General features: G+C 36.2%; 1 protein-coding gene across 1 annotated transcript in view; it reads right to left on the bottom strand.

The window, feature by feature from the left end:
- DCBLD2 (discoidin, CUB and LCCL domain containing 2) overlaps window positions 1-27,620 on the bottom strand; it is an 84,621-nt gene that overhangs the window by 23,543 nt on the left and 33,458 nt on the right. The window contains exons 3-9 of the mRNA XM_043996961.1: window positions 20,470-20,607; window positions 13,769-13,820; window positions 11,451-11,523; window positions 10,234-10,367; window positions 8,121-8,161; window positions 4,347-4,556; window positions 1,125-1,249 (exon numbers count right to left, since the gene is read on the bottom strand). Coding sequence (XP_043852896.1) covers window positions 1,125-1,249; window positions 4,347-4,556; window positions 8,121-8,161; window positions 10,234-10,367; window positions 11,451-11,523; window positions 13,769-13,820; window positions 20,470-20,607 — 773 coding nt within the window. The remainder of the gene's footprint in view (window positions 1-1,124; window positions 1,250-4,346; window positions 4,557-8,120; window positions 8,162-10,233; window positions 10,368-11,450; window positions 11,524-13,768; window positions 13,821-20,469; window positions 20,608-27,620) is intronic.

A 27,620-nucleotide genomic window follows, 5' to 3' on the forward strand; every position in this document is an offset into this window, starting at 1 on the left:
CATTAGCCTTCGAGCCACTTCAGAGCAGGAACTGTCTTATATATACCCAGACCCTAGCACAGTGACTGGCACATTGTAGGCAGTTAACAAACGCTTTATGATTCTGTAACTGGATTTTGATTTCTGCTTATTCTAAAGGATCTGCAATTCTGTAAGGTGCTATGAATTAAACAAGAAGTCGTATTAATCATTTTTAATGGAGTTAAACTCCTACTTAACAATTCTACCTACTAGTGATGAGAAATAAAATGGAGTTTTAAAAACTACTCTTCTTCTAAAATACTCCTCTTCTAACCATCAGAATTAATCTTAGTAAGATAAAGTAATTAGTCTTTATATGCTAAAGCAATGAGCCAACTATTTTCAATAGTCAGATAATTAGACACTGGAAAAGAGTTATGGATTTGAAGTTATAGGATTTAGGTTTGAATCCTAGCTCTGCTACATAATGCCCCTGGGGCTGACTTAAACTCTTTGGGCCTCCAGCACTAAGTCTGTAATAGTAAGGTAGAAAATTATGGTCTCAATTACTTTTAGGTTTCATTTTCTAAATAATATTATTATAAAGACAATCCATGAATTTGAACACCTATTTTTAAAATTTGGTAAGAAAAATTAGGAAATTCATATACATAAAGGAATCAAAACAACACTTAAATTTAAGATTTTGATTATCACAAGTTTAGGTTTCATCTACAGATGCCATTAGTCACCATCACTACACTATTTATTAGTCACTTTTGATATAGGTTTACATGAACTTTTTATCTCATTCTGTATTAGACAATTATGTCACCTGAAGAAAAGAAACATTACTTAACATTTTGTAACGTTGGTGTACTGAAAGGTCAAGAATTAATACTTTACCCAAGATAACCAGAAGAGGGAGATATGAGATAATTTAGTCTTTAACTTTCTATGACTTTATTTTTAATTATGTATGTAGACTGCACTGATCTACATTTTTACTTGTAACTTATTGAAATAACATTCCTGAAAAGAAAAAAATTAATCTAACATGTCACTTAGAAAGACTCCCTAGACTCTCAACATGCTTCATGTCTGAATACTATATTTACTTTGGAAATGTATTTATAATACAGAGTAAATAGTAATAATTTTACCTTATCCTGTTCAATACCAGGTTCTCTATATACTGTCCATTTCTGTGCATCATCACTATAAAGAATTCTATAGGCAGACACATAGTAGTTGTGTTCTATCATGGTAGATCCAGTGGTTATAATGCCTGTGAACATTAAGGTTTATTTTCATAAATGCACAGCTTCCAGTGATCGAAGTATTCAAGCATTAAATGATTAACAGTCTTTTCCTACTTCTTATTTTTGTAAACATTTATAATAAAGATATAATGAGTAGTTTTAACCTAAAAACTTTAACATCCTTAAATTCCTTTCTTTGGTGGAGTCAGTCAAAATTATGGTCTGATAACAAGCTTCTTGTTGTTGGTGGTACATGCGTGCATGCATGCATGCGTGCATTCATGTGCGCGTGTGTGTGTTTACAGGGAAAGGAAGAGGGTTTTTAGCATTTGATTTAAGTAGAATTATGAAATATATTTAAATTATGATATCACTATTTAAGAATAAGTAATAAAATTTAACAGATACGATCATTCAACCGATTTATTGATAACTTTAAACATCAAAGCAAAATAAACCCATTTCTTTTACTAAATTTTCTTGAACCAGCCCAATTCCATTATTTCTGACAGAGAATCTTTACAAAGTAACGATATTTACGGACAAAATTAAGACAAAAGGAAAACACTTTAAAAGTTATTTTCCATTCCTCCAACATAACGGTTTAAGAGCTTATCATTCTAAATATCAGTACCAGAATATAGAGTTAAAAAGCAGCTAAATTGCTTTAAAAAGAAATAGTAAGGGGCAGCTAGGTGGCACAGTGGATAGAGCACCAGCCCTGGAATCAGGAGTACCTGAGTTCAAATCCGGCCTCAGACACTTAACACTTACTAGCTGTGTGACCCTGGGCAAGTCACTTAACCCCAATTGCCTCAGTTAAAAAAAAAAAAAAGAAATAGTAAAACAGTATCAATTCTACTACTCTTTAATAAAATTCTAACTTTAGTATTGACTGAAAAAGGTTAAAACCATGTCACTTAGCTGACAGTGTATTAATTTCAGTTGAACTTCTCCCTTTACATGAAGAACCAGTACCACAATCTTAGATCTGGAAGAGACCTTAGAAGTAATTTAGTCTAACCTCACCCATACCTATTTTTGATAGAAAGCAGAAGAGGAAAGAGTCCTAGATTTGGAGTCAGAAGACCCGGGCATAAATCCCAGCTCTGCTGCTTACTGGCTGACCTTGCTACAAGCTATTTTGCTTGCATCTGGGGTAATCTATTTTGTGTCAAGAACCCCTTTGGCAGTTTGGAGAATCTTCTTAAATGAATAAAATAAAACATGGGATTTGAAAGGAAATCAAATATTAAAAATAACAAGTTTACAGATCCTAGGTTAAGAACGCTAGAATAGAGGATCTTTAAGGTCTTCTCCTGCTCAAAATCTCATGCCTAGCACAAGGTTAGCACACAGTAAGTAATTAAATGTGTGTTGCTTTATCAATCTAACCTCTGCTCAAACATTTCCTATGATGGAAAAGGCACTTTTTACCTTACAAAAGATAGCTCATTCCATTTGGAGAGCTCTGTTAGAAGCTGTTTAAAAAGCAAAGTTTTTGAGCTTAAAAATCCTGCCTCCTACTTCCCCATCCACTAGTCTTAGCTCTTCTTTAGAACAATATAGGACAAGTACACTCTCCACTTCCCCATAACAGCCTTTCATGATATGATGACACAACTCATGACCTTTCTACTCAAAGGGTTCTCTTTTTTTTTTTTTTTTAGTTAAACAATTCTTCTTATGGGTCTGACATTCTGGAAATCACTTTGGAATGATGTCAAAAAAACCTCACTAAACTGGGCATATGTTTTGACCCGGTGATACATTAATATGTCTACTTCCTAAAGAGATCAGTGAAATAGGAAAAGGCCAGGAATATACAAAAATATTTGTAGGACTTCTTTTTTATTATCAAACAATCAAGGGGGTGTCTATCACTTGAGGAAGAGTTGAACAAATTATGGTACATAAATAAAATTAATCTATTCTATAATCATTTTTTGCTATAAGAAATGAAAGGGATTATAGAGTTTCAGAAAAACCTAGAAAACTTTTATGAGCTGATAAAGAATGGAGTGAACTGAACCAGGAGATTAATTTATATGGGAACACTGTAACAACAACATGATAAAGACAAATAACTGAAAGACTTAAGAACTTTGACCAGTACGATGACCAGCCATGATTCCAGCATATCCAGTGATAAAGCATGCTACCTACCTCCTGACAGAGAGGTGATGGACTAAGTGTGAAGAATGAGACATATACTTTTTGGACATGACCAATGCAGGAATTTGTTTTGCTTAACTATATAGGATTTGTTATAAGGGTTTTTTCTTTTTTTCCCCAAAATGGGTCAGGAGATAAGGAGAAAAAATTAATGTGTTAATTAAAGTAAAATTTAATTTAAAAACTTTAATATATATTTTTAAAAACTCATGTTATCCAAATAAAGATGAATGGCTTGATATGCAATAATTTTTTCTGTTGTTATCTATATATGTAATGTTAGTGATTATTGATTTGTACTAGTATTTTTTAGACAAAAAATAAACAACCACTGGTTTCTTTAACTACTACACAGAGGAAATGGTTTCTTGTACCTTCATCAATCTAGTTGCCTCTCCAGATCTTCTTTGATTTGTCAATCATTATTAAAATGTGGTTCCCAATATTCAATACACATACTCCAATTTTCTAGATGTTCACTAATAAAGGCTAAAATTGAGCTAGCAATTTTGATACATACCAACTGTTGATTCACACAGAACTTACAATCAACTAATACTATTTTGTTTTGTTTTGTTTTTTACAGGATAACTAATATTAGGCCAGACCTCTCTAATCTGTACTTGTAAAATTAAATTTTTGTACCTAAGGGAAGGATATTTTAAAGTTATCCTTTTTAAATTTTAGTTCTATTTTAGCCCATCAGTTCCTGCTTGCTGAGATCTTTTTGAATTCTGATTCTGTCATCAATGTTCTTGCCATCCTTCCAGTTTTGTGTCAACCCCAAATTTTATAAGCATGCTTCCTATATCTTCATGTTACTGATCAAAATGACAAATAATAGGGTCAAGGAGAAAACTCTACAGTGTGTCACTCAAGTCTTCCTTTCTATTAGAGTTCCTGAATATTACTATCACTACTTGTTCTTAAGTAAGAGGCACCACTTACCTGTTATTTTCTTTTCCTTATTCATATCTATCTGTAACCACTGATATTTATTAGTGTCACTAGCAGCCCAAGGAGGTCCGAGTTTCTTCAGTCTAGCCTTTTCAGGTGTCCAACTATTCTGCTGTCCTGTGTAGTCAGTCCACACAGATGATGCTGTTATTTGAAAATCAGGAATAACTCCAGATTCCATTCCCAGTGTTCCATAACAGCCTCAAATTTTAAAAAAGAAAAAAAAAAGACTTTCAAATTGAAATTGTACTGTCAGAATTTGAATTTTTACATACATGTTTATATATATACACATTTCAAACCTACAAGTTACAAAGTATAAAAATCTACGTTTCTACCCCACAAGGAAACAGATATTTTCATCCAACAAACAAGAATTTTCAATTTGATAAAAATTCAATCACATTTTTTTTGTGGGGCAATGAGGGTTAAGTGACTTTGCCCAGGGTCTCATAGCTAGTAAGTGTTAAGTGTCTGAGGTCAAATTTGAAATCAAGTCCTCCTGAATCCAAGGTCAGTGCTTTATCCACTGTACCACCTAGCTGCCCTGAATCCAATCACTTCTAATTGCCTCAAGAGCTACCTTTGCTTGAAAATGTTACATGGGTCACCTCATCACTCTCTTACTTTGTCTTTTATTACTTACTCTTTGTTAAAATAGTTATTAACTCAGATTTAAACATCAAAAAAACACATACATTTTACAACACTTTACATTTTAAAAAATTAAACTGAATATATAAACATTTCTACCAACTTTTTTGGAGGAGGCAATTGGGGTTAAGTGATTTTCCCAGGGTCACAGGGTGTGACAGGATTTGAACTCAAGTTCTCCTGACTCCAGGGCCAGTCTCTATCCACTGCACCACCCATCTGCCCCCATTTCTACCAACTTTAAAGTTACTCGCATTCTGTTCCTTTAAGCTTTGGCTTAAATCTTTACATTTATACAGTGCTTTCAATTTAAAAAAAATTTTTTTTTGGTGAGGCAAATGGGGGAAAGTGACTTGCCCAGGGTCACACAGCTAGTAAGTGTCATGTGTCTGAGGCTAGATTTGAAGTCAGGTTCTCCTGACTCCAGGGCCAGTGCTCTATCCACTACAGTACCTAGCTGCCCCAAACCTTTACATATATATATAATCCTTTTATTTGATATAATCTTACATATAATCCTTATTTTTTTTACTTCTATCACATTAAGCCTAAATAAGCACCTATATAACCAGCACATCGTTCCCAGATTTGTCTGCGGAGGCTTAACCACAGCAAGCTTCACCCTCTCCTAAGTGTTCTAGACATTATGTATCTCTTCATGAGATGATCTTTATTTGCAATTCAACAAATATGTACCAAGCAACCACTGGGACAATCACTGAGGAGTCAAAAACAAAAACAAAATACTCCTTTCTTTCAAAGACCTTCCATTTTATTTTTGTCCACTACTCAATTTTAATCTAGTTAAAACTTTATACATTAACATTCTTGAAAGTGCCATACTGATTTATTTTATTTTTTCATCCATTTTATAAATATCTTCTTTTAAAATGGAAATTTGAACTATTCACATCTAACATTAAAGATATTAAATTTGACATCATTTTTTCTTTCTCTATTTACATTCTTATCTGGAGAAGGTAAAATCTTTATTTGGCCAAAAACTAATATACGAAATTAAATTTAATTGTTATATGACTAAATTTTTGATGATTCTTTGAGAGTTAACTTCTGTTCTTTCATTAAAGATGAATGGCCTTGCTTTCAAGGATCACTAGCATCCATCCTTTCCCCCCACATTTTTGGCCAATTTCAAAGGCCATTTTATTGATAAATATGGATACATATGTATTTGGAAAAATGTCCATCACAGGTGTTTTGCCAGTATAATGGAGGATCCACTATGCAGAGTGCAAATGAAATAGATTCCCTATTGATGATGTGCACCATGCTTCTGTTTCTAAATGTGCTTACTGCATGGACCTTGGAATAGGACAGGATCTCTTCAGTAAGATTCAGAGTCTCTCAAAAGTGACTATGCTCACAACCCACCCAGAAAAAAAAAGTGAATAAGGTTTGTTGCCCAGTTTATGATAGGCAATTAGACTGGCTGCCCACTCAAGTAGTCAATTTTGAACAGGCACTGAAAATGGGCAATTACACAGCACTCTCAATGACTCTCAACTGCTCATTCCTGTCAATGCCTATAATTTTAATGTCAATACCTTCTCAGGGATCTTATATGGCTCTGGATCATAGAAGAGTATCACAGAAGAACTGAATTTGAAGTGGCTCAAAATGGGTGTGAGCAGGTTACAGTATAATGCCAACAGCATCTTGTGTATGAGAAGTGTTTTAAAGATATCACTGAGACATGAATGACTGGAAAAGATGTAGGCTTGGTCATATTATGAAATCAAGGGATGGCAGCTAGAGTACTAAACCAGTACCTGTGATATAACAAAAAGGCCAGAAGAAGGCATCTAGTATGTTGGGTAGATCCCAAAGGGATATTCATTGAGGGGAATAACACTCAAAAAGATACTGGTGAATGGCAAATTGTGCTGGAGGAAGGATTACAACTATTAATGATATCATGGATCCATCAAAGTATATATTTTAATTCTAATTTGTTCATCAGAATATCTTATCTCATGCCCTAATTCTTTAACTGATTTAGTTTTCACTTACAAAAATTCATGTATCTTGCTTTCTGCTCTTAAGTATTGTAACTATATCTATAAAAGTAATGGGTCTCTAAATCCCTGCAAATTTCTCCCAATTAATTTTTATCTCTCAGTCCCCAGTCACCCCACTAAATCTACCTTTGTTCAGCAGTAGAAGTGGAAACAGTAAGCTTCTTAGGAGTAGAAACTAATTCATTCATTGTACTTATTATCCCCAGTGACTAGCACAGTGACTGACACATACCGCACACTTAATAAATGTTTTCTGACTGACTCTAATGTGTGGAAACTATGACTACAAGTCCCTTGGGACTAGTGAGGGAGGGATACAGGTGAGATCTGTGACCACCAGATTAGGGATGGGCCTCTGGCTGCTGGGATCTCCACAGTAGGTATGGATTGGGGGTGGAGGGAGGTCCTGGGATAGGAAGCACTGCAGTTGCCTTGATCACTAGACAGAAAATAGCACCTAAGGCAGACAGTATAAATTATATGGACAGGGGCAGCTAGGTGGCACAGTGGATAGAACACTAGCCCTGGAGTCAGGAGGACCTGAGTTCAAATCCGGCCTCAGACACTTGACGCTTACTAGCTGTGTGACCCTGGGCAAGTCACTTAACCCCAATTGCCTCACCAAAAAAAAAAAAAATTATAAGGGCAGAAGGAGAGTGGCTGGATACAGTTGTAGGAACAGCAAGTATAGGATCAACAGCATATAGGAAGTAATGATGTATTTTCCATCCATTTTCTATAGCTTCTAAAAATTTTTATATTTTAAGCATTATATTATTGAGAAGATGTCAGTAAAGTGGAATTCCTTTAGATCATTGCATGAATACATTTTTATTTTCTAGTTATTTCATATTTGCATGTTTTAGTTGTCTGAGTAGGAAAGGGCTCTTGTCTTACATTGTTTTATATTCTCCTTATCACTTGCTCCTTGGTGTTCAGACAACAATCTCTGCATAAAAATGCTTGGTTAATTCAATTATAAACCATGGCAAATGAAGTTAGGACTCCCAATTTGTTAAGCTTGGCATTTTACTAATTTCAAATTAAATGGTAAAGTCAATAATATACTTACCACTAGTTTTGAAGGTAAACAGACTTGCAGACAACTGTCCCCTACAGAAAATAAAAGACAGAATTTCATTGAGTCACATAATGTACTTATCCAAATCCACTTCCATGAAAACCTGCACTTTCTACATCACTGTTTACAAACGTAAAACTTCTTTAATGTGGCAAAATCATATTATTTTTATACTAAAAAAAAATGAGTATAAACCCCCAAAGGAAAAAAAACTCCCCTGTATTTTTTGCTTCTAATGAAGTCAGCTATAGAAACTGGAAAAATTAAATGCCCATGACAATTCAGTTTATTCGGTGAAAAATGCATGCACACACGCATAAGTGTGTGTACCACAAAATAAATTGAGTAACTATTTCTTTAAAAATTCTGAATATCCACCAAAAGATAAATTCCTAGTTAGAAGCACTATTTGCTAGCAGAGGTAGAATAAAAATGGACTCTTGATGCAACCATTATATTCTTCAGAATATGTCCATATTGAGAACCAAAAAGAAGTTTCAATTCTGCAATTCAGTATTGGGTTTAGAATTCAGTGACAGATTTAGATCATTAAGGTAAATCTAGGGAAGGTAAAAGTTACTGATTATCTCACAATGACAAAAAAATCAAAGGACTAGAAGGAATATTGAGATGTCATCTACTATATACCCCTTTGTAGAGTAGCGCATTCAAACCATTCTTGAAAATTCTATCCTTTCTATAACTCTCCAAAGGATGCTGGAAAATTATATGTCTTTAGAACAGAAAAAAGGACTAAGTAAATTTATATTATAGGCCTAGAAGAAACAGAAAAGGGAAAGCAGACTGAATGCAATTGGGATTCGATATAATGCTCTCTTGTTTTAAACAAAAAATTGGTTTGATAACTTTGATATGGAGTTTGTTTCAATAAGCCTTAACCACAAATATTTTAGCCAAGTGTTCTTTATATGACAATGCATAGAAAAGACACGATTTGTACAAGGAAAATTTTCTTGTAAAACTAATGTTCTACCTCAAATTCTCCTGGTTTGGAATACTTGAAGGACGCTTATTTCAGTATTTGAAAAATAGCCAAGGAACTGTTACATAAATGGACAAAAAAGAGCAACACGGTATAGTATAAAATATATTGGAGTCAAAAGACCTGAGTTCAAGTCCTCTGCCAAGTCTCAAATCTGTCATCTATAAAGGAATTGTATTATATGTTCTCTACTAATATTCCAACTTGTTCTAAAATATTATGATCCTATAGAGAGTAAGTTTTCTAATGAATAACTCTGATTACATCATTCTATGACTTAAAAAGTCTTTAATGGCTTTCCCCTATATACCAAAGAAAATCCAAATTCCTGCTTCTCAAGACCCTCCACAATCTGGCCCTCTAAAGGAGTTAGCATAGGATCCAACTTAGCTTTTCCAGTCTTATTTTGCTGTACTGCCCTCTCCAATCAGATGGTGAAATACATAATTTCTGTTGAATGATGGCCTATACTTTTTAACCTTAGTTCATGCTGTTTTCTGAGCTTGGAACGCCATCTTGCTCTATAGCTGTGCTTCAAAGCCCAGTTCAAACAGTACTTATGCGATTACTTTTGATCACAAAACATAAAGTCATAATTACAGCACACAGATATTGATTCTCATTGATGCTACTTCCATAAAAATGTTAAGGGGTAGTTTGGAAATAACATGCTAGAACAGTGATCCATTTATTCTCTATTTACATCAGGGGTTCTTTTTACCCTGATCTGCCCACAGAGTCCAAAAGGAGTCCATAGACAGCGACCAGAGGGTATGAAAAATTGAATGAGAAATAAATTACATCTTTATTTTTCATTAATCTAAAAGAAATTTAGTATTTCCTTCAATTCTTAATTTTAAAAATAACAACAACATTATTCTAAGAAAGGACCCATAAGTTTCACCAGACTGCCCAAGGGATCTTTGACACAAAAAGAGCCTTTGATTGATATAGGTATAATATATGTGAAAATATCTTATTCTCAAAATGCCTTGAATGTTCATTTTATGAACATTTGGTATGTACAGAATTGCTATTACTAGAATAAAAACTCTCCCCAACACTCCCAATAAAAATCCACAACATGGCAAAAATACTTACACTACAGAGGTGACATTATTAGCCAAAGAACTTTCATAGTATGGTATCCCTTTGCTGATTACAACACTGATCTGGCCACCCAGATTATTTGACACAACTCCTGCATGTATACCAGCCATGCAAAGTGAAGATGACTTGGAGAAAAGAAGAGGAAATACTCAAGATTAGTTTTCTTTTGATTATTTCTGTTACAAACAACATATTTAGTCTATTTTAACTATTTAATCTGCAGTTTATAAAATATGACAGATTTTCTCCATAATGTGAATAACATATAGATAGTTGCCAGTTGGAATCAACAAAGCATTTATTAAATGCTTGCTAAATCACAGGCACTGTCCTAGGCAAAGAGCAGGAGACAAATTAAAAAGGGAGATATCCCTACCCTCCAAGCACTGACATTCTACTAAGGAGATGCAACATGTTCACAGACAGGTAAATACACAGTGATTTGGGGTCATGAGGAACACTAACCACTAGGGGAATCAGGCAGAGAATCTTGAAGGAGGTGGCACCAGAGGTGTAAAAACTCCAACAGTTAGTGAGTAATGAGAGCATTCCAAGCATGCTGGACAGCCTGTGCACATACACCATGGCAGAAAATAAAACCTCTTATCCAGGGAATGGCAAGTAGTAAAAGTAATATTTAATAAGCTTCAAAATGTAGGGTGGAGCTAGAATCCAAAAGACTTTAAATGCCAGATAAGCTGTATTTTATCCTAAAGGCAACAGAGAACCAATGAAAATTCCTGAGAAGGGGAGTGGCAGGCAGCACTGCAACTTTAGGAATATCACTCTGGCAGCCATGGGAAAGATGGAATGGAGAAGGGGAGAATGGCTTGGGGCAGGGGGAGAACTATTAGGAGGCTATAGCAAAAGACGAGACAAAAGGTGATGAGGTCCTAGATGAAAGTGATGAAGAGAAGGGCCCAAATGCAAGAGATGTTCAGCAGGTAGAACTGAGAATGTATGGCAACTGATTAGATATACAAATGTAAGTGAAAAGTCAAGGAGGAATCCTAGGTTGCAAACTTTGTGGATTAAAAGAATGACTACATTAGCAGGAATAAAGAAATTTTTAAAAATAAAGCACCAATTCCTACAAAAGAGGATTCATTAAAAGGTTAGAAAAATGTACACCTGGTCTGGATTTAAAAAAAAACAAAACAACGTATTACAAAGTAGAACTTTTAAAATAAAATCCATATCCAACTTACATCTCTATATCCATGAGGAATAGTTCCAGAAATCTCAGCAAAAGGAATGAGGCAGCCTGCCGGACAGTACTTACTGAAAGATGAAAACAGTTTAAAGAGTGTGTGCTATTATGCCTTCCGCCAACAACATTACTTTAAGTCAATTAGGTGTTCAGGTTCAACATGTGAATTGCAAACAGCATTGATATCTTAGGAGTAGTGTTTTCCCCACAGCTGCTGGTCACCTATGAAACTCATGTTGTGAGATTCAGTCGCCATGTTTCTTAAGAGTGTGTAGAGACAGACACGCCTATGGATAAATTTGTTTTGTTTGACTACATCTGTTACAATGAGCAGCTTTTATTCTATTGGGGGTGAGGGGAAGCTGTGGAGGTGAGTGGGTGAGTAGAGACTGATGAAAGAAAGTGTCAACGAAATGTTTTTAAAAATACACAAGGGGGAACAAGAATCCAAGCAGGGTAGTGCTAGTGCTATAGTATGAAATTTAATATATACTTCAAGTTGTATGTAAGAGATTTATGGTGTCATTTATGGTACTCTTTTAAAGTTCTTTTTTATAAGGAAATGATCATGTTTGTTGATGCTGGTTAAGTTCATAAGAAGAAAAGAAAAATTTTTAAAAGGGGAGAAAAGAGTACTATTGATAGAAATAAAAAGGGATTTTATTTGGCTTTTTTAAAAAAAAAGAATAATTAGAATGATGATCTACCAAAAAATAAATGACAGTGTGATATGATTAGTTCTTAGTAATTTATTACTGCTCATAATAATAACAGTTTACATTTATATTGCACTTACTATGTACGTGTCAGACACTGTGCTAAAAGTTTTAACAATTATTATCTCATTTGACACTCACAACAACCCTGGGAGGTAGGTGCTATTACTATGCCCATTTTAAGAGATAAGGAAACTGAGCCAAACAAGGATTAAGTGATTTGTCCAGAGTCACACAGCTAGTAAGGGTCTGAGGCTTTATCCACAACACCCATCTGATATCTCTACTATCGCTGAAGAACTCAGAAAACCATTAAGTAATACTAAATCTGTAAAATGAGAGTATCAACTGGGTGTTAAAAAGTCCTTTCTAACCTTAAAATGATATGATTTAACTAACTGTGATACCACAACTTATTATTTACCCACTTAAAAAACCATTATTTTTGCACTCTGGAAATTAGAAGTCAGTGATATTCGTGTTTAACTGCCATGTTCTGCTATAGTAGATAACTATTCTAGCTGTAAATGTCTGGATCGTAACTATAAAAACCTGGAAATACTAAAACTAACTGAAATGTCAACAAACTTTGAAAGACAGCAATCAGGAATATAAAAGAGTGACCTAAAAAAAAAACAATATCTAATCTATTTAAAAGATACTTTATGTTGTGAACTTCCAAAGTAAAAAAAAAAAAAAGCAGTGGAACCAATTCCTAATTAAGGAAAAATTTATAATACTATTAATTGAAGTACAATTAAAGAGGACGGATAGTTCATAATACCCTACATGTTACTCCTAATTTTCGTGTAGGTGGGTAGACTTTGTGAATAGGCATACTTTCTAGTAAAATATAAAGCACGCACTTATGGGGATAATACAATGAATAAATACAACAGTATAAAAAAATCAAAGGCAGAAAAAGAAAGCTAAGTCGCATTGAAAAAAATAAGGAGTTCAAAGGATCCAATATAAGCTCAATAATAGTGCTTTATATTTTTATAAAACATACATAAATATGATTTAACCATTAAAATTCTTTTTCTACCTTTCCCTTATCTTACATCATAAATCTTTTTTCAAAGCACTGAAGAAATAATTCTCTGGTTTTTAAATTCATGTCATCCTTTTTCTCAGTTTATTCATCTGTAAAATGGGCATAATAATATATCTGCCTTGTCCATCTCAGAGGATCATTATAAAGGAATGAAGTATTTATTATTTTCAGTTAGACCAAGATGTCAATTTTAATTTGGGAAAGTTCAAAATATTATATTAAGGTATACACTGTAACCTATTTTTTTTTAAGTGAGGCAATTGGGGTTAAGTGACTTGCCCAGGGTCACACAGCTAGTAAGTATTAAGTGTCTGAAGCTGGGTTTGAACTCATGTCCTCCTGACTCCAGAGCTGGTGCTCTATCCACTGCACCACCTAGCTGCCCCCTATTTTTTTTAAAATATGGCAAAAATGCTAATTGTTACAGAGTCTCAGAAGAATAATGATCTCATGTGATGTATCTATCAATTTAATAGTATTTGGATCAAAATGGTACATACGAAACAAAAACTAAATAAAGCAAAGTGCAAAATTTGAACTTACCTGAACTCAGGCTCCAAAAAATTAGTTGCAGTATCTAAGCAAGTAATCATATCTAGAAAAACAAAATGAAAAAAAGTTACATGAATATGGTAGAGCGCAGTCCCACAAAGAATTTATAATTTTCAGGAACCCTAATTTATTAAAAAAAAAAAGACTCAAGGAAATACTGCATGATTTAAACAGCATTTATATTTTAAGTTTCTTGATAATGGGGAAAAGATTTCTCCCACATACCCCATATATTTTATCTGATCACTACCATACTACCTAGGACCATAATGTATACATTGTTTATTGATGTGGATAAGTGTTTAATAAAAGCTGAAAATGAAATTTCTACTAAAAATGCCAAATTTAAGTAAGAACTATTTCTTAGCTAACAATATCTCCTTATATGTAACAAAGATGCCCTTAGCAATTTGGTTACAAACAACAGAATAAAAGGAGACAAAAGAGAGAATGGTAATTGTTTTGGTACACCTTTATAACATCTCTCCAATATGCCTTCTTCTCTCTTCTGACACTGCTACTACTCTAGTGCAGGTCTTCATCACCTCAAGCCACCAAAATATCCTGCTGGTGGATCTGCCTGCCTCAAGACTCTCCCCACTCCAATCCATCCTCAATCTAACCACGAATGTGATTTACACGTCTGACCAGGTCCCTCCCCCACTCAATACAGTGGCTCCCTATGGTCTCCAAGATCTCTGTTTGCATTTAAAGTTCTTTATGACCCAGCTCCCTCCTACTTTTCTAGTCTTCTTCTTCCTACTCCCCATCATATACTCTTCTATCCAATGACACAGGCCTCCCGGCTGTTCCATAAACACAATCCTCCATCTCTTGCTGAACATTTTCTCTGGTTGTTTTCCTGTGCTTCCTTCCTCATCTTCACCTACTGACTTTCCTGCATTCCTACAAGCCCCAGCTAAGATCCTGTCTTCTACTGGAAGCCTTTCCCAACCCCGCTTAATTCTAGGCTTCCCCTCTGTTAATTATTTACTGTTTATCCTACATATGGCTTGTTTGCATATATTTGTTTACATGCTGTTTCCCCCATTATATTGGTGAACTCCCTGAAGGCAAGGACTATTGTTTTGCCTCTTTTTGTATACCTGATTGTTAGCATAGTGCCTGGCATGTAACAGGTGATTAATAAATGTGTATTAATTGACTGATTGACTGATATGACAAACAACAATACTTAATTAAATTTTTAAAGTACAGGCTAAAACAAGTTTGGGTACAACTATCCATGTTGACTATACAGAGGTCTACAGAACCATGAAATCAGTATTTATATTTTTCACAATTTAGATTTTTCTACCAGTTTTGTATTCACAATTAAGTAATTCTACTATTAGGTAATATGAGTCAATAAGCATCAGGTTTTTCTGAAAAAGCTCTCTAGTTGGAAAATAATATCCTTAATAGCACTGATAAATATTCTTTCAACAAGAGTTTAAGTAAAACTGTAGTCTTAAATGGAAGAAAAATGAAAAAGGTTGGAAATTTAATAACTTCTTTAATGAACTATTTATTTAAAAGCTTAGCTGCACTTAAATTCATAAGTATCATAAGATAAAAACTAGCAAATCAATCCAAAGAGCATATAACTGCATAAAATATAGTCTTATAAAATATTTTCTTTAAAATAGCCAAATGACAGCATGTTAGCTACCTGAAGTAATTATATAATCATAAATATATTTAAGGATTTTGTAACCAACTTTCATAGTTTTATGTGTGCAATTTAGCTATTTTATAAAGCTGATAGATGCGGCATTCTGCATGTTTTAGACACTGATTTATCTGCCTCCAAAGGATGAAAAGCCTGAGTTTGTACATCCCTCACACTTCAAAACAAATTTAATATGATAAAGTTACTATAATCACTAAATAGAAGACAGAACAGGAAGATAATTTCTTCATACAAAATATAATTTGATCCTTTATTCAATTAACCAATTAATGGGATTTCCAGAGTCCTTTAGAAAGACGTAGCACAATGATCTCTCTGGTTCTTAACTTCCTCAGTTTTCATGTCTTATATATACACTCAACTTAGACTGCATCAATGACTGGAGTGGAGATGTAGTACTGTGGACCTCATTATTGCTTGAACTACTCCAGCTTTGAGATCCTTTACTCCAAAATGTCACCCTCTCACCACCATCTCTACTCCTTCCATAAATACCACAAATCTTCTTCCTTCTACACTTGTCTTCATTCTCATTTCTTTTCTCCTAGTTCATTCCCTATTCTAGCTTCATATCCTTTCCGTCACAATATTAAACACATAGTAAATCACTGAAATAACTCTCGCCCTTGGAATGTACTCTGCTCTGATCCAATCACATCTAGAGGCTTGTGTTCAGTTCTGGGCAACACATTTTAGGAATGACACTGATAATCTGGAGGGTGTTCAGAGAAAGCAATCCAGATGGTGAGGGGCCTCAAGTTTATGCCATATGTGAACTGACTGAAAGAAATGACAATGTTTAACCTGGTGAACCGAAAACTTGGTAGAGGTTGGGGATAAGGACCGTGATAATCATCTTCAAGTTTTGAAAGAGTTGCCATATGGAAGTCTGAATAGGCTTGCTTTTGGCACCACAGGTCAGAGCCAGGAGCAGTGGATAAAAGTCACAAAAACAAACTAAGTGGTTTGAGGTAAGCTGGAGTTTACCTTAGGTAAATACTGTAAGGTACATACGAGGGAGTAAACAACAAAAGACCTCACATTTTTCAGTAAAGTAAAAGTCAAGGCCGTTTGCTGAAAGACAAGATTTTGTGGTAGCATTAAAAACTTGTGAAGAAGGCTTGAGAAAACTACTGTGGGAATCATGCTAGGGAATCATTCAGGAAAGAATAAAAGTATTGAAATACAGCAGTAAATGGCCTAGTTCATGTCAGATAATATGAATCTGTAATGGAAACGCATGACAAGGTTGTATGCCTTGCTCCAGTAGTAGAGTTAGGGTACAGAGAAGACAGATGGTTGTGCAACCCAAGACTGAAGAATAGGGAAGGCATAAATGACAAGACAAGTGAGGCAAAGGACTTAGGGATGAAAACAGTGCAAAACTGAATTGGCTACTTCTGGGGTCAAGGCTGTGAAGGGAGAAGAGAGGCCAGAGGAGAATCAGAGGGAAACATGGAAGGTCAGGAAATAATGATCATAAACAAGAATTTCTGAGTTAAAAATAATGGAGGCAGAATAACTTGGGGTAATACTAAGGACCCTGTGATAAAGTGAGATAAAGATCCTAGGAGCTGAGACTCTGTACATCAGGATGATAGAGGAACAAAAGGAAAAACTTCCTGACTACAAGAGTAATGAAATAATGAAAAAGTCTACCAAAAAAGGTTGTAAAAGTGGCATCATTAGATTTCTTTAAAATACAGTTTGGTTATGAATTGGTCTGACCATTCTGGAAAGCAATTTGAAATGAATTAAGAGAGTGAATAAAATGTCCACACCCTTTGATTCAGAAATTTTTCTGGTAGATGTAAGCATACACCCCAAGAAGGTCAATGATAAAAAGGAGCCAAATACACCAAAATATTCACAGGAGCACTTTTTATAGTAGCAAAGAACTAGAGATAAAGTAAAAGCCCACTGACTGGGGAACAGCAAAAGGAGCTCAGGTGTATGAATGTAATGGAATAGTTACACTGCAATAAACAATAATTATGAAGAATACAAAGAGGCAGGGGAAGACATATAAACCGATGAAAAGTAAAGGAAGCAGGGTGCAGCTAGGTGGCACAGTCGATAAAGCACTGGCCCTGGATTCAGGAGGACCTGAGTTCAAATCCGGCCTCAGACGCTTGACACTAGCTGTGTGACCCTGGGCAAGTCACTTAACCCACATTGCCCTGCAAAAACAAACAAAACAAACAAAAAAAGTAAAGGAAGCAGAGCCAGGAAGACAAGACACAAACTACAATGTAAATGGAAAAGCCAGCAACAGAACAATTCAAACTGAATACTGTTAAATTATAATGATCAGCATGGCCTCCAAAGAAGAGATTTTTGCAGAAATTGGGGGCTATGGGTATTGTGGTAAAAATTATTTGTGGTAAAGATTAATATTGAAAGTTTTAGCTGAATCGTTTGGGAGGGGCCACACCTGGCCCACCCTGAGATTACATATGCTACTGAGAAGGACCTCCCTTTTTGTGGGAGGAAAAAAACGGAATGAGACCGGAAGGGAGGGAACTTCTGGGAGGCGGGGCGTGTTCAAGGAGTTCGGGCTTTTTGGCCTGGCAGTCAGTCTGGTGGCGCTTGGCATGGCGGCGTGTTAGCGGTCTGGGTCTCAGCGTGGTGCAGGAAAACTGCATACTGACCCTGGGGTTGGTGAGTCATTTATGGAAAACCCTAAATTCCTTTGAACTAGCTTAATTGGGAACGCTCTGGGATTTCATGAACTAAGCTTAGAGTTAAGACTATCTATTTGTGTTTCTACTTCCTTATTTCCTTAATTGGTTTCACCTTTGTGGTTTAATTAATTCCCAAGTAATAAAACCTGATCCTTTATGAACTAAAGCTCAGAAGCTCCTTTTCTTATTGGCCTGGGAGGAATATATAAAAAGGAAAGTTCAAAGGGGAAATTAAACCTAAAAGAATCCCTCATATGTTCGGGACCCCAATATTAAGGCGAGTCACCCTAATATGCTCCGTATATCAAATTTTTTCCCTCACAGTATGGAACACTGCATACACTGTGGGACTTAGTGGATGTGCTGGTTAGTTTTTTGTTTGTTTGTTTTTAGTGAGGCAATTGGGGTTAAGTGACTTGCCCAGGGTCACACAGCTAGTAAGTGTCTGAGGCCGGATTTGAACTCAGGTACTCCTGAATCCAGGGCTGGTGCTTTATCCACTGCGCCACCTATCCGCCTCATGCTGGTTAGTTTTACTAAAGTTTTTTTCTATTTTATTTTTTGTTAAAGGAGAGAGAAAGGGAACATTGCAATAAAGCTGATATAAACAAAAAAGAACAACTTTTTAAAAAACTTGAATTTAATCTAGTGCATACAGGAAAGGGGTGAGGAGGATTAAGGAAGGCTTTATGGAACATATGTAATTCTAAAAACTTCATCCTATAGAAGCAACCGGAGAGCCACTGAACTTCTTGATCGGGTTGGGGGTGTCACAGATGGACCTGTGCTTTAGGAACAGCAACTTAGCAACTGTGTGGTGGATAGATTGAGAGTAGAAAGTTAGTAGCAGATAGATCAAGAGATAAAGTATTATAATAATCCATTTGAGGGGTTATGAAGGCCTGAAGTAAAAGGGCATGGATAAAAGACATTTTGTAATGAGAAAATGTTCAAGACTTGGCAATTGTTCAAATACCACCCCCTCTAGCACCTATGAGTCTTCTACCATTCTCAAAGTTTTCTTTAACCCTTGGAATCCTCTTGCTCTACTATAAGCAAACTATTCTTCATCTTAAACTTTTTGCCAAGCATATCCCCTGTCATAACAGAATCCTGGCTTCCCACAAAGCATAACACATGCCTTTTATCTTCCTCTAAAGGGAAGTTGCTCTTCCCAGCTTCCCTTCAAGAGGATAAGGGGAGGAGGGATCAATATACTCCTTATCCCCTAGTAGCACTTCTAGACTATTACTTTGCTATATTCCTCAACAATCTTTCCTCCTTCCAAGTTCAAATCATCTGAAAACATCACTGTCTCACCATCTTTGGTTTTACAATATACCAATCTCTAGGTATTCTCTCTCCCTCTCCCCCCATCCCCATTTACCTTCCTCCCTCCCTCCCAGAATCTGCCATTATCCTCTCTAATTTCCATATTCATAGTGATCTTTCTAATAAATACATCTAAACTGCTACCACAAACCCTTGCAAATTATCTTCCATTCATAAAAAGGCCATCTCCTACTAGCTAAAATCAAGAGCCTTTTCTCAGTGACACTTTTGACCACCTCCTGTGTCCTTGATATCTTTATCCTCTCTTCTGATGGCTTCAAAAAGATACACTTTTGGAGCAGCTAGGTGGTACAGTGGATAGAGTACTGGCCCTAGATTCAGGAGGACCTGAGTTCAGATCCGACCTCAGACACTTAACACTTACTAGCTGTGTGACCCTGGGCAAGTCACTTAACCCCAATTGCCTCACCAAAAAAAAGATACACTTTCTTGGTTTCATTGGTACCTTTCTTTCTTTCATTTGTTATTCCTACTAGACTTATGAAGATGGGTGGCTATTTTCAGAATTCCTAATGTCCAAAGAACTGAGATTAACAAACATTACACATATTGATTGCACAAAATAAACAGCTAAACTTGTTTTAAAATATAAATGTAGCTTTATTTTTATAAAAATCCAAGTATACATTTTGTAATTAAAAAATTCATTCTATTTGACCATTGTCAAACAGATATGAAGTAGTATGTTTACATATGAACTTTAAATTTATATTATATTAAAATTGTTCCTAAATATCATTTTTTATGAGATTGAAATGATAAAACTGGTATTCCTCTTTTGAGGAAAGGGCTTTTAGGGATAGCACACAACATTTTAAGTCATTTCAATCAAACCTGAAAGAGGCTTACTAGTTTTACCACCAACACACAGAACAAAGTTTTGGTGGTGTCTATCCCAGAAGTTTTGTTTGTTTATTTTTTAAACTGGCAACATGTGGAAAATTATGAAAACTAAAAATTACCTGGTTTATCTGTAATTGAATAGGAAGCCAGAAATCCACGTCCAGAAACATGGGTTCCACTCATGAATAGCACTGTCATTTCATTGCTTTTTGATTCAATCGAATGGTTCAGTTGCAACCCCAGACCACAGTATTTGCCTAAGAAATTATTAAAAGTATATTAGTTTTATATACCCATCATGCATAACACAGCAGAATGTAGGTATTAGCAATATATTTATAATTAATATTCCACAGCCATCCAAGTAAAATAACTGGTAATACTGAAAGTTTTGAAATGGTAAGTAAACTATCATTTTATTGAAAAAAAATAAAAATAACTCATTCAAAGAGACAATGAAGGTTGTAAATTTCAAATTCTCTACTTATCAGTGTTCCATTTTATTAATTTAAAGCAGACAGATGAACTTTCAGTCATTTGCTTTTTTGATATGCTAAATGACTTTCTTCCTGGCTTCTGTTTCAAGCCAGCCCCAGAGCCCCTCTCCCCAGGGTGTTTCAGTTCACAAAGGCCCTCTCCCAGGGGGTCCACAGACTGTTGGCTCAAAGGAGGAGAGTGGGTAGGAGGGGACAGGGTGTAAGAGAGTGAGAAATCAACACTAAAGCAGAAAGAATGACAAAAAATAAAGGTCAAAGACCTAAATAGTGTTTCATGCATGGTTGCTGGGCCCCTGGTAAGTGCTAAATAAATGTTTGTGGTTGACCAAATCATATGTGACTGGTAAACTGGCTCTAAAAGCAATTCCAAAAAATGCGTTCCACAATGTTTAAAACAACAGAAATACCATCTGAATTAAGTGTAGACTACGGAGGAAAGCATTTTAATGGACATACTTCCTTCTATTGCATAAGCTCTGGTATGTCTGTTTAACAAAAGTTCAATAATTCAATTCCACAAGTACCTAATATGCCAGGTACTGTACTAGACGGTGGAAATAAAGACAAAATTGAAGAGTCCCTACTCAAAAAAACAGCCTGCACACAGATATATAAATGCAAATATGTGCAAAGTAATGGGTTTGAAGTAAGAAAGACCCAAGTCCAAATCCTGCCTCATAAACTTGGTAGCAAGGTTCCCCAGCAGCCCCCTCTGTAGCCCAAGGAACCACTGTCCCAGGACTCTCCCAACAACTACCACCCAGTTGTGGATGCCAACCCATGCCCTGACCAGCTTACACCCGCTTTATCATTCCCCTGCCTGACCATATCTACTTATCATCCCATCTCTCTTTATACCTCAGCCCCCTCCTAAACCTGTTCTGATGACCGAGCCCTTCTACCTCTCAAGACTTTCTTAGTTCATCATCCCTGGCTCTGGCTTTACTCTCCTCCAACTTCAACCCAACCCCTCACTATTTCAACTCTACAATTCTCCTCTTGAGATCTTGGCCTCCTTGTCTCATCACTGCTCTACCTCTTCTACTACTCATTAGTCACTGAGAAGTTAGGGGAAAGCTCCATTGCACTGCTTGGGTACATTACAAATTTGTGTTATCCAGCCCCAACTGGGCAAACATTGTAGTGATGAATTCCTTTTATAATTTTCTAATTAATTCCCTAACTCCCCTCCCCAAGAAACTATTGTAAAACTTAGCTTCCTTATCCAAGCCCCCTCCAATCCCCTATCCCCACACCTGAGGCCCTGATCCCTTTAAAAATTGAGGTCGTTTCAAGAGAGCGCCTTCTTTTGCCATTTTCATCTCAAAACTGCTTGATATCTCCCACTCTTTCCTCCTTTCCCCTTGGCTATGCCAAAGGCACCGCCCTTTTCCTGGTCAAGATCAACCCATCTCTGTGTGCATTTAATCTCATCCCCTCCTGTATTCTCCAGCAGATTACATCATCAATCACCCCGCAACTTTTCTGTAATTTACAACCTCTCTTTATCAACTAGTTTCTTCTCTACGACATCAAATACACCCCGGTCTTCCCCATACTTAAAAAAAAAAAACTTCACTGGACTATATCATTTCATCAAGATCTAATTTCCCTTGTCTTTCTCAGCCAAGTTCAATGCCTCCACTCCTCTCACACCTCAATCCATTGCAAGCTGGCTTCAAACTTTATTCAATTGAAACTATCTTCTCCAAAGTTACCAATGATCTAATTTAATCACTAAATCTGATAGTATTTTCTCAAACTTAATCATTCTCCACATATCTGCTACATTTGACAGTGCTTACACAATGGCTAAAAGACAGCAGGTGTTTAATAAATGCTAATATTGACTTTGACACTATGAACCACCCTCTCTTCCTTGGTAACTCTGCTTTCCTGGCTCCCCTCCTACCTGTCTGACCACTCCTTTCTCAGTCTCTTTTTGGATGTTATACATGTCATTCATGTCTCCTCGCTGTGGGTGTTTTCCCTAGGGTTCTTTCCTGGACTCTAACTACCATCTCTATGCAGATGGCCACTAGAATTATCTATACAGTCCCAGTCTCTCACTTGAACTTCATTTCTAAATTACCAACTATCACTGTGTCAATTCAGGTTATATGTCCTGGAGACACTTTAAACTCAGGGTATCAAAAGATGAAATCATCATCTTCCCCCCTTAGTTCAAGCTCCCATTACTTCCTAACTGTACTATCCGCAAATGGACTTCCCGCCTTATCTTCTCCACCCCAATTCATCCTTCATACAAAGTTTTCGTGGTGTCTATCCCAGAAGTTTTGTTTGTTGTTTTTTTTTTTAAACTGGCAACATGTGGAAAATTATGAAAACTAAAAATTACCTAAGTGATTTCCCTTAACGGCAAATGTGACCTTAACTCCAGTGGCTTCCAACTTCCCCTGCCATAAAACACAAACTCTTCTACTTTGCTTTTAAATTCCTCCACAACCTGGACCTAACCTCTTTCCAACCTCACTGGACATCATACCCCTTTCCAAACTGATCTGGACAAAGTGGGATTCTGTTTAAATGATGATAAAACGAGATAATGCTTGTAATGCAATTAGCCCAGTGCCTGGATCAAGGTCAGTGGTTAATAAATGCTTACCACCCCTCCTTGCCCCCCCCCACTTAACTTTCCCTCACACACAAAACTTGATCTCAGATCTCCGTGCCTTGGATGCCCCATGGTCTGCAATGTACTCCTATTTGATCTCCACATCAAAGAATGTCTCTTCCTTTAAGATGAAATTGAAGAACCATTTTCTGCATGAAGTTTTCGTTCCTGACATCTGCTCATGCTCTTCCTCCCGAATGCATCTGTATTTATTAACTTTATACTCATGCTGCATATATTCTTATATGCACTTGCAGTTTCTCTCATGAGAATGTCAAATCCTTGGAGAGTAGGGATTTTCTCATTTTTTTGTACTTGAATTCCCAGCACCTAGCATAGTGCCTGGAAAGAACTAGGGATTTAAAGTACTGACTGATTGACTTTCAGCAAGTCACCTAATCTCTCTCAGCTTCAGTTTTCTCCGTATACCAATGAGAGGATTGAGCTCCATGTCCTCTGAGGTCTCATCAAAATGTAAATTTAGGGGTGGGGATAGAGAAGGAGAAAGGTAATAATTGAGAGACTCCAGAAAGGCTTCCTAAAGAAGGTGGCACTTGAGCTGAGTCTAGAGCAGAACCCAAAATTTCAAAAGACAGAGATAAGGAGAGAGAATATTCCCGGATTCCAGTGATTGGGGAGAGGGAGGGGAGGAACAACACAAGAATGAAGGGAAGATATGACAGCCTGTATAAAGGCACTAAAGCAGAATAGGAAACAGCAAGTAATTCAGTATGTAAATAATAATTGTCATTATAATTGTTAATAATGATGATGATGTGAAATAAGTCCGGAAAAATAAACAGGAACCAGCTTGTGAAGGGCTTCCAATGCCAGAGGCATATGTATTTTATTTAGAGACAAGAGGGAGTCACTTTTGCTTCCTGATCAGAGGAGTGATAGGGTCAGACCTGTATTTCAGGAAGATCAATTTTTCAGCTGTCTAGGACATGGACTGGAGAAAGGAAAGAAAAAAAAAATATTAGGGAGAAGTTAAAAGACTATTTATTCCAGCAGTCTAGATCCATCCCTCTCTCCACCTTCCCTATTTCTGTCAAGGGGAATAACCACCATTCCAGTCATACAGGTTCACATCCTCAGAATAATTATCACCTCTTCTTTATTCTTCCCTTCTCATACTGAATAGTCATCAAATCTTGTCAGTTTGAAGTATACAGAGTATCTTCTAGCTATCCCCTTCCCTTCTCACTGAGTTTCCACTCTAGGTCATTACTGCTCCTTATTTCTAAAATAGGACAAAGATGTCAGAATGCCTGAATTCATGGCGTGGAATATTATAAAAAACATGCCTTACTAGCTGTGTGATCCTGGGCAAGTCACTTAACCCCAACTGCCTCACCTAAAAATAAATAAATAAATAGACAGACAGACAGACAGACAGATAGATAGATAGATAGATAAAAATTAAAACATGCAAGCAAAATAAAAGGGCAATGCTACATCAACTTTTTGTGGGTTGCAAACAATTAGAAAGAATAGAAGTGTTACAAGGCTATATATGGAAAACTTTTAGCTGTAGGGATTGAAGATTATAAAAAGCAAACAAAAAATACTCTTAGTAGAGCTGCCATTCAGTCAAAAGATTCAAATTTCTTTAAGGCAGTGAAAGAAAACAGGAATAAAGTAAATAGTGAAGAAAGCCATGGCAGTTCAATTACTTTCAAAATCAAGGTCAACTGCATAGTATTAAAATCACTGGAGAGGCAGGCAGTACAGATGAGAACTTGGCAGGGAAATATATCATGATGTTTTGAAGATAATCAAAGGAGGAAGATACACTTAACATATCTTTAATACAAATAAAATGGGCTTCTTCTGGAAGAAGATGCATTCTAGAACTTACATTTCTAAGAAAGAAAAAACTCAATTTGCTTTTAAATTGTCTAAGGATGACCTAAACACTTTTACTGAGGGGGAATAATGCAGAAGGGAATTTTAAATGAAAAGCAATACTTGTTTATTGATCGTGAAATCCTCATGCTCCCACAACCTATAACTACTGATTGCTTTCCAGGTCTTTAGTGGTCAAATAAGAAAGCATGAATGACTAAAGCTATTTTCAAAGAATGGTTTTCAAGTTATTTTAGCCTAGCAGATGAAATATATTGCAAGGACAACAATACTTAGTTTAAAGCATGAGTGATTTTAGAAAATACCTCAGGTCATCCCACTATACTTGGTTCACTGTGTAAGAATATAAGAGCATGCAAATTCTCTGAGATGTGGGGACAGTTGTATGTGTGTGTGTGTGTGTGTGTGTGTGTGTGTGTGTATGTATGTATGAAGATTTAAAGAAAGGACAGTTCAATCTATACTACTAAAATATCTTCAACAACATTTTTTTCATATTATTGTGTAGTTTATATTTGGTAATTTTTTATTTTTCAATTTTTAAAACTTTTGCTTTCTGTAATAAACCAGAAGCAGAAATACCATTTTCTTTTTTGGGGGGGGGGTGAGGTGGGGCGATGAAGTGACTTGCCCAGGGTCACACAGCTAGTAAGTGTCAAGTGTCTGAGCTGGATTTGAACTCAGGTCCTCCTGAACCCAGGGCTGGTGCTTTATTCACTGCGCCACCTAGCTACCCCAAAACACAGTTTTCTTATCCTTTGCTATCATATTACATTATTAAATAGATTAAGGTTTATTTTTTTAATTTTTCATTGAGTTTGAAATGACAACCATATTTTACATATAATACTAACTTCAAATAATGTACTGCTCTTGAAAACTAATCTAATAATATTTTCATTGTAAATCATCTTTCTGTACCATACTGTACCTTTTTTCTGTTTATTTTCATCTTGATCAGATACTTGCAGCCCAATTTTCCAACCTATGTGTAGATAATGCTATGGACTTTCCATAGCAGAGAATATTCATATTCTTTGTTTACTTACCAAACTAGGAGGATTTTTCTTTCCTTGTTTCAAAGGGAATATCCTACAGTGCTCAGAAAATCCCCAAAAGAGGTTTAAGCTAAATTCCTTATTGTAAAAGGTTAAAAGACAAAGAACAGACACTCCTTGTCACAATGCCAGTACCTTTGCCATTCTATGAGACACAAACATCCTTACCCTTAAGGGGCATTACTCTCAAAAACACCATTCTGGTATGTAACCACTGAGTACAAACCTAATCTAGTTATCTTTACACGGATTCTTTTTTACACTCAGGTTTTTGACTTAGCACATATACAGCCAACAGCCCCACCCCACCCCCTAAATCATGCTGCAGTAATCATATTCTTCATGTTAATCCACCAAAGAAAAAGGCAAAAGAAATTATGTAGCCATCATTCAGGATAGCAAACCTCATGGAGGTAAGACCTGGCAAATTTCCTCTGCAAGTGCTACAGTCCCTACCTCCCCATCAGCACCAGCTAATGGAGACCCAGAAAGTCAAGTTCTCCCCAGTGAAGCTGTTTGCACTATGAAACAGTTCAATGTGTACGGTTTTATCAAGGGAGAGAGCCAGATACCTCGAATGGAAGAAACCTAAAAGCCAAGATACTATGGAAGCAGAAGTAAGAAGGCTTCCTACCACTCCTAGAATAAAGGTTCTGATTCTTTCCAAGAGATGTTGGCAGTATCTCAGAAAAGGATAAGCTTTGCCAAAAGCTGCAGACAGTGGTGTCATACAAATGGGAAACTAAAGATCCTTGTGAATGCATAGTGACAGTTTTAAGAAGTAGTGTTATCTATATTTTATAGTATTTTTACTTATTTTGTTAAAATTTTCCCAATTACATTTTACTCTGGAGTGTTACAGGATGTGTTTGACACCTCTGCTGCAGACATCAGAAACTACAGTCATGGGGCAGCTAGGTGGCGCAGTGGATAAAGCACCAGCCCTGGAGTCAGGAGGACCTGAGTTCAAATCCGACCTCAGACACTTAACACTTACTAGCTGTGTGACCTTGGGCAAGTCACTTAACCCCAATTGCCTCACCAAAAAAGGGAAAAAAAAGACACTACGGTCATCCAGCAAAGCAAGAGACCCTGCAAAAAGCAGTGGAGTAACATGTCCTGCAAAGAATAGTTCCAGTTAACCTAGAGGAGCAACACATCCAGCCCAAATATCTCACACTGCAAGGAATACCAAGGGGACAATATCAGAA

This window comes from Dromiciops gliroides, chromosome 3, assembly GCF_019393635.1.
Source record: "Dromiciops gliroides isolate mDroGli1 chromosome 3, mDroGli1.pri, whole genome shotgun sequence".
Classification (NCBI taxonomy): Eukaryota; Metazoa; Chordata; class Mammalia; order Microbiotheria; family Microbiotheriidae; genus Dromiciops; species Dromiciops gliroides.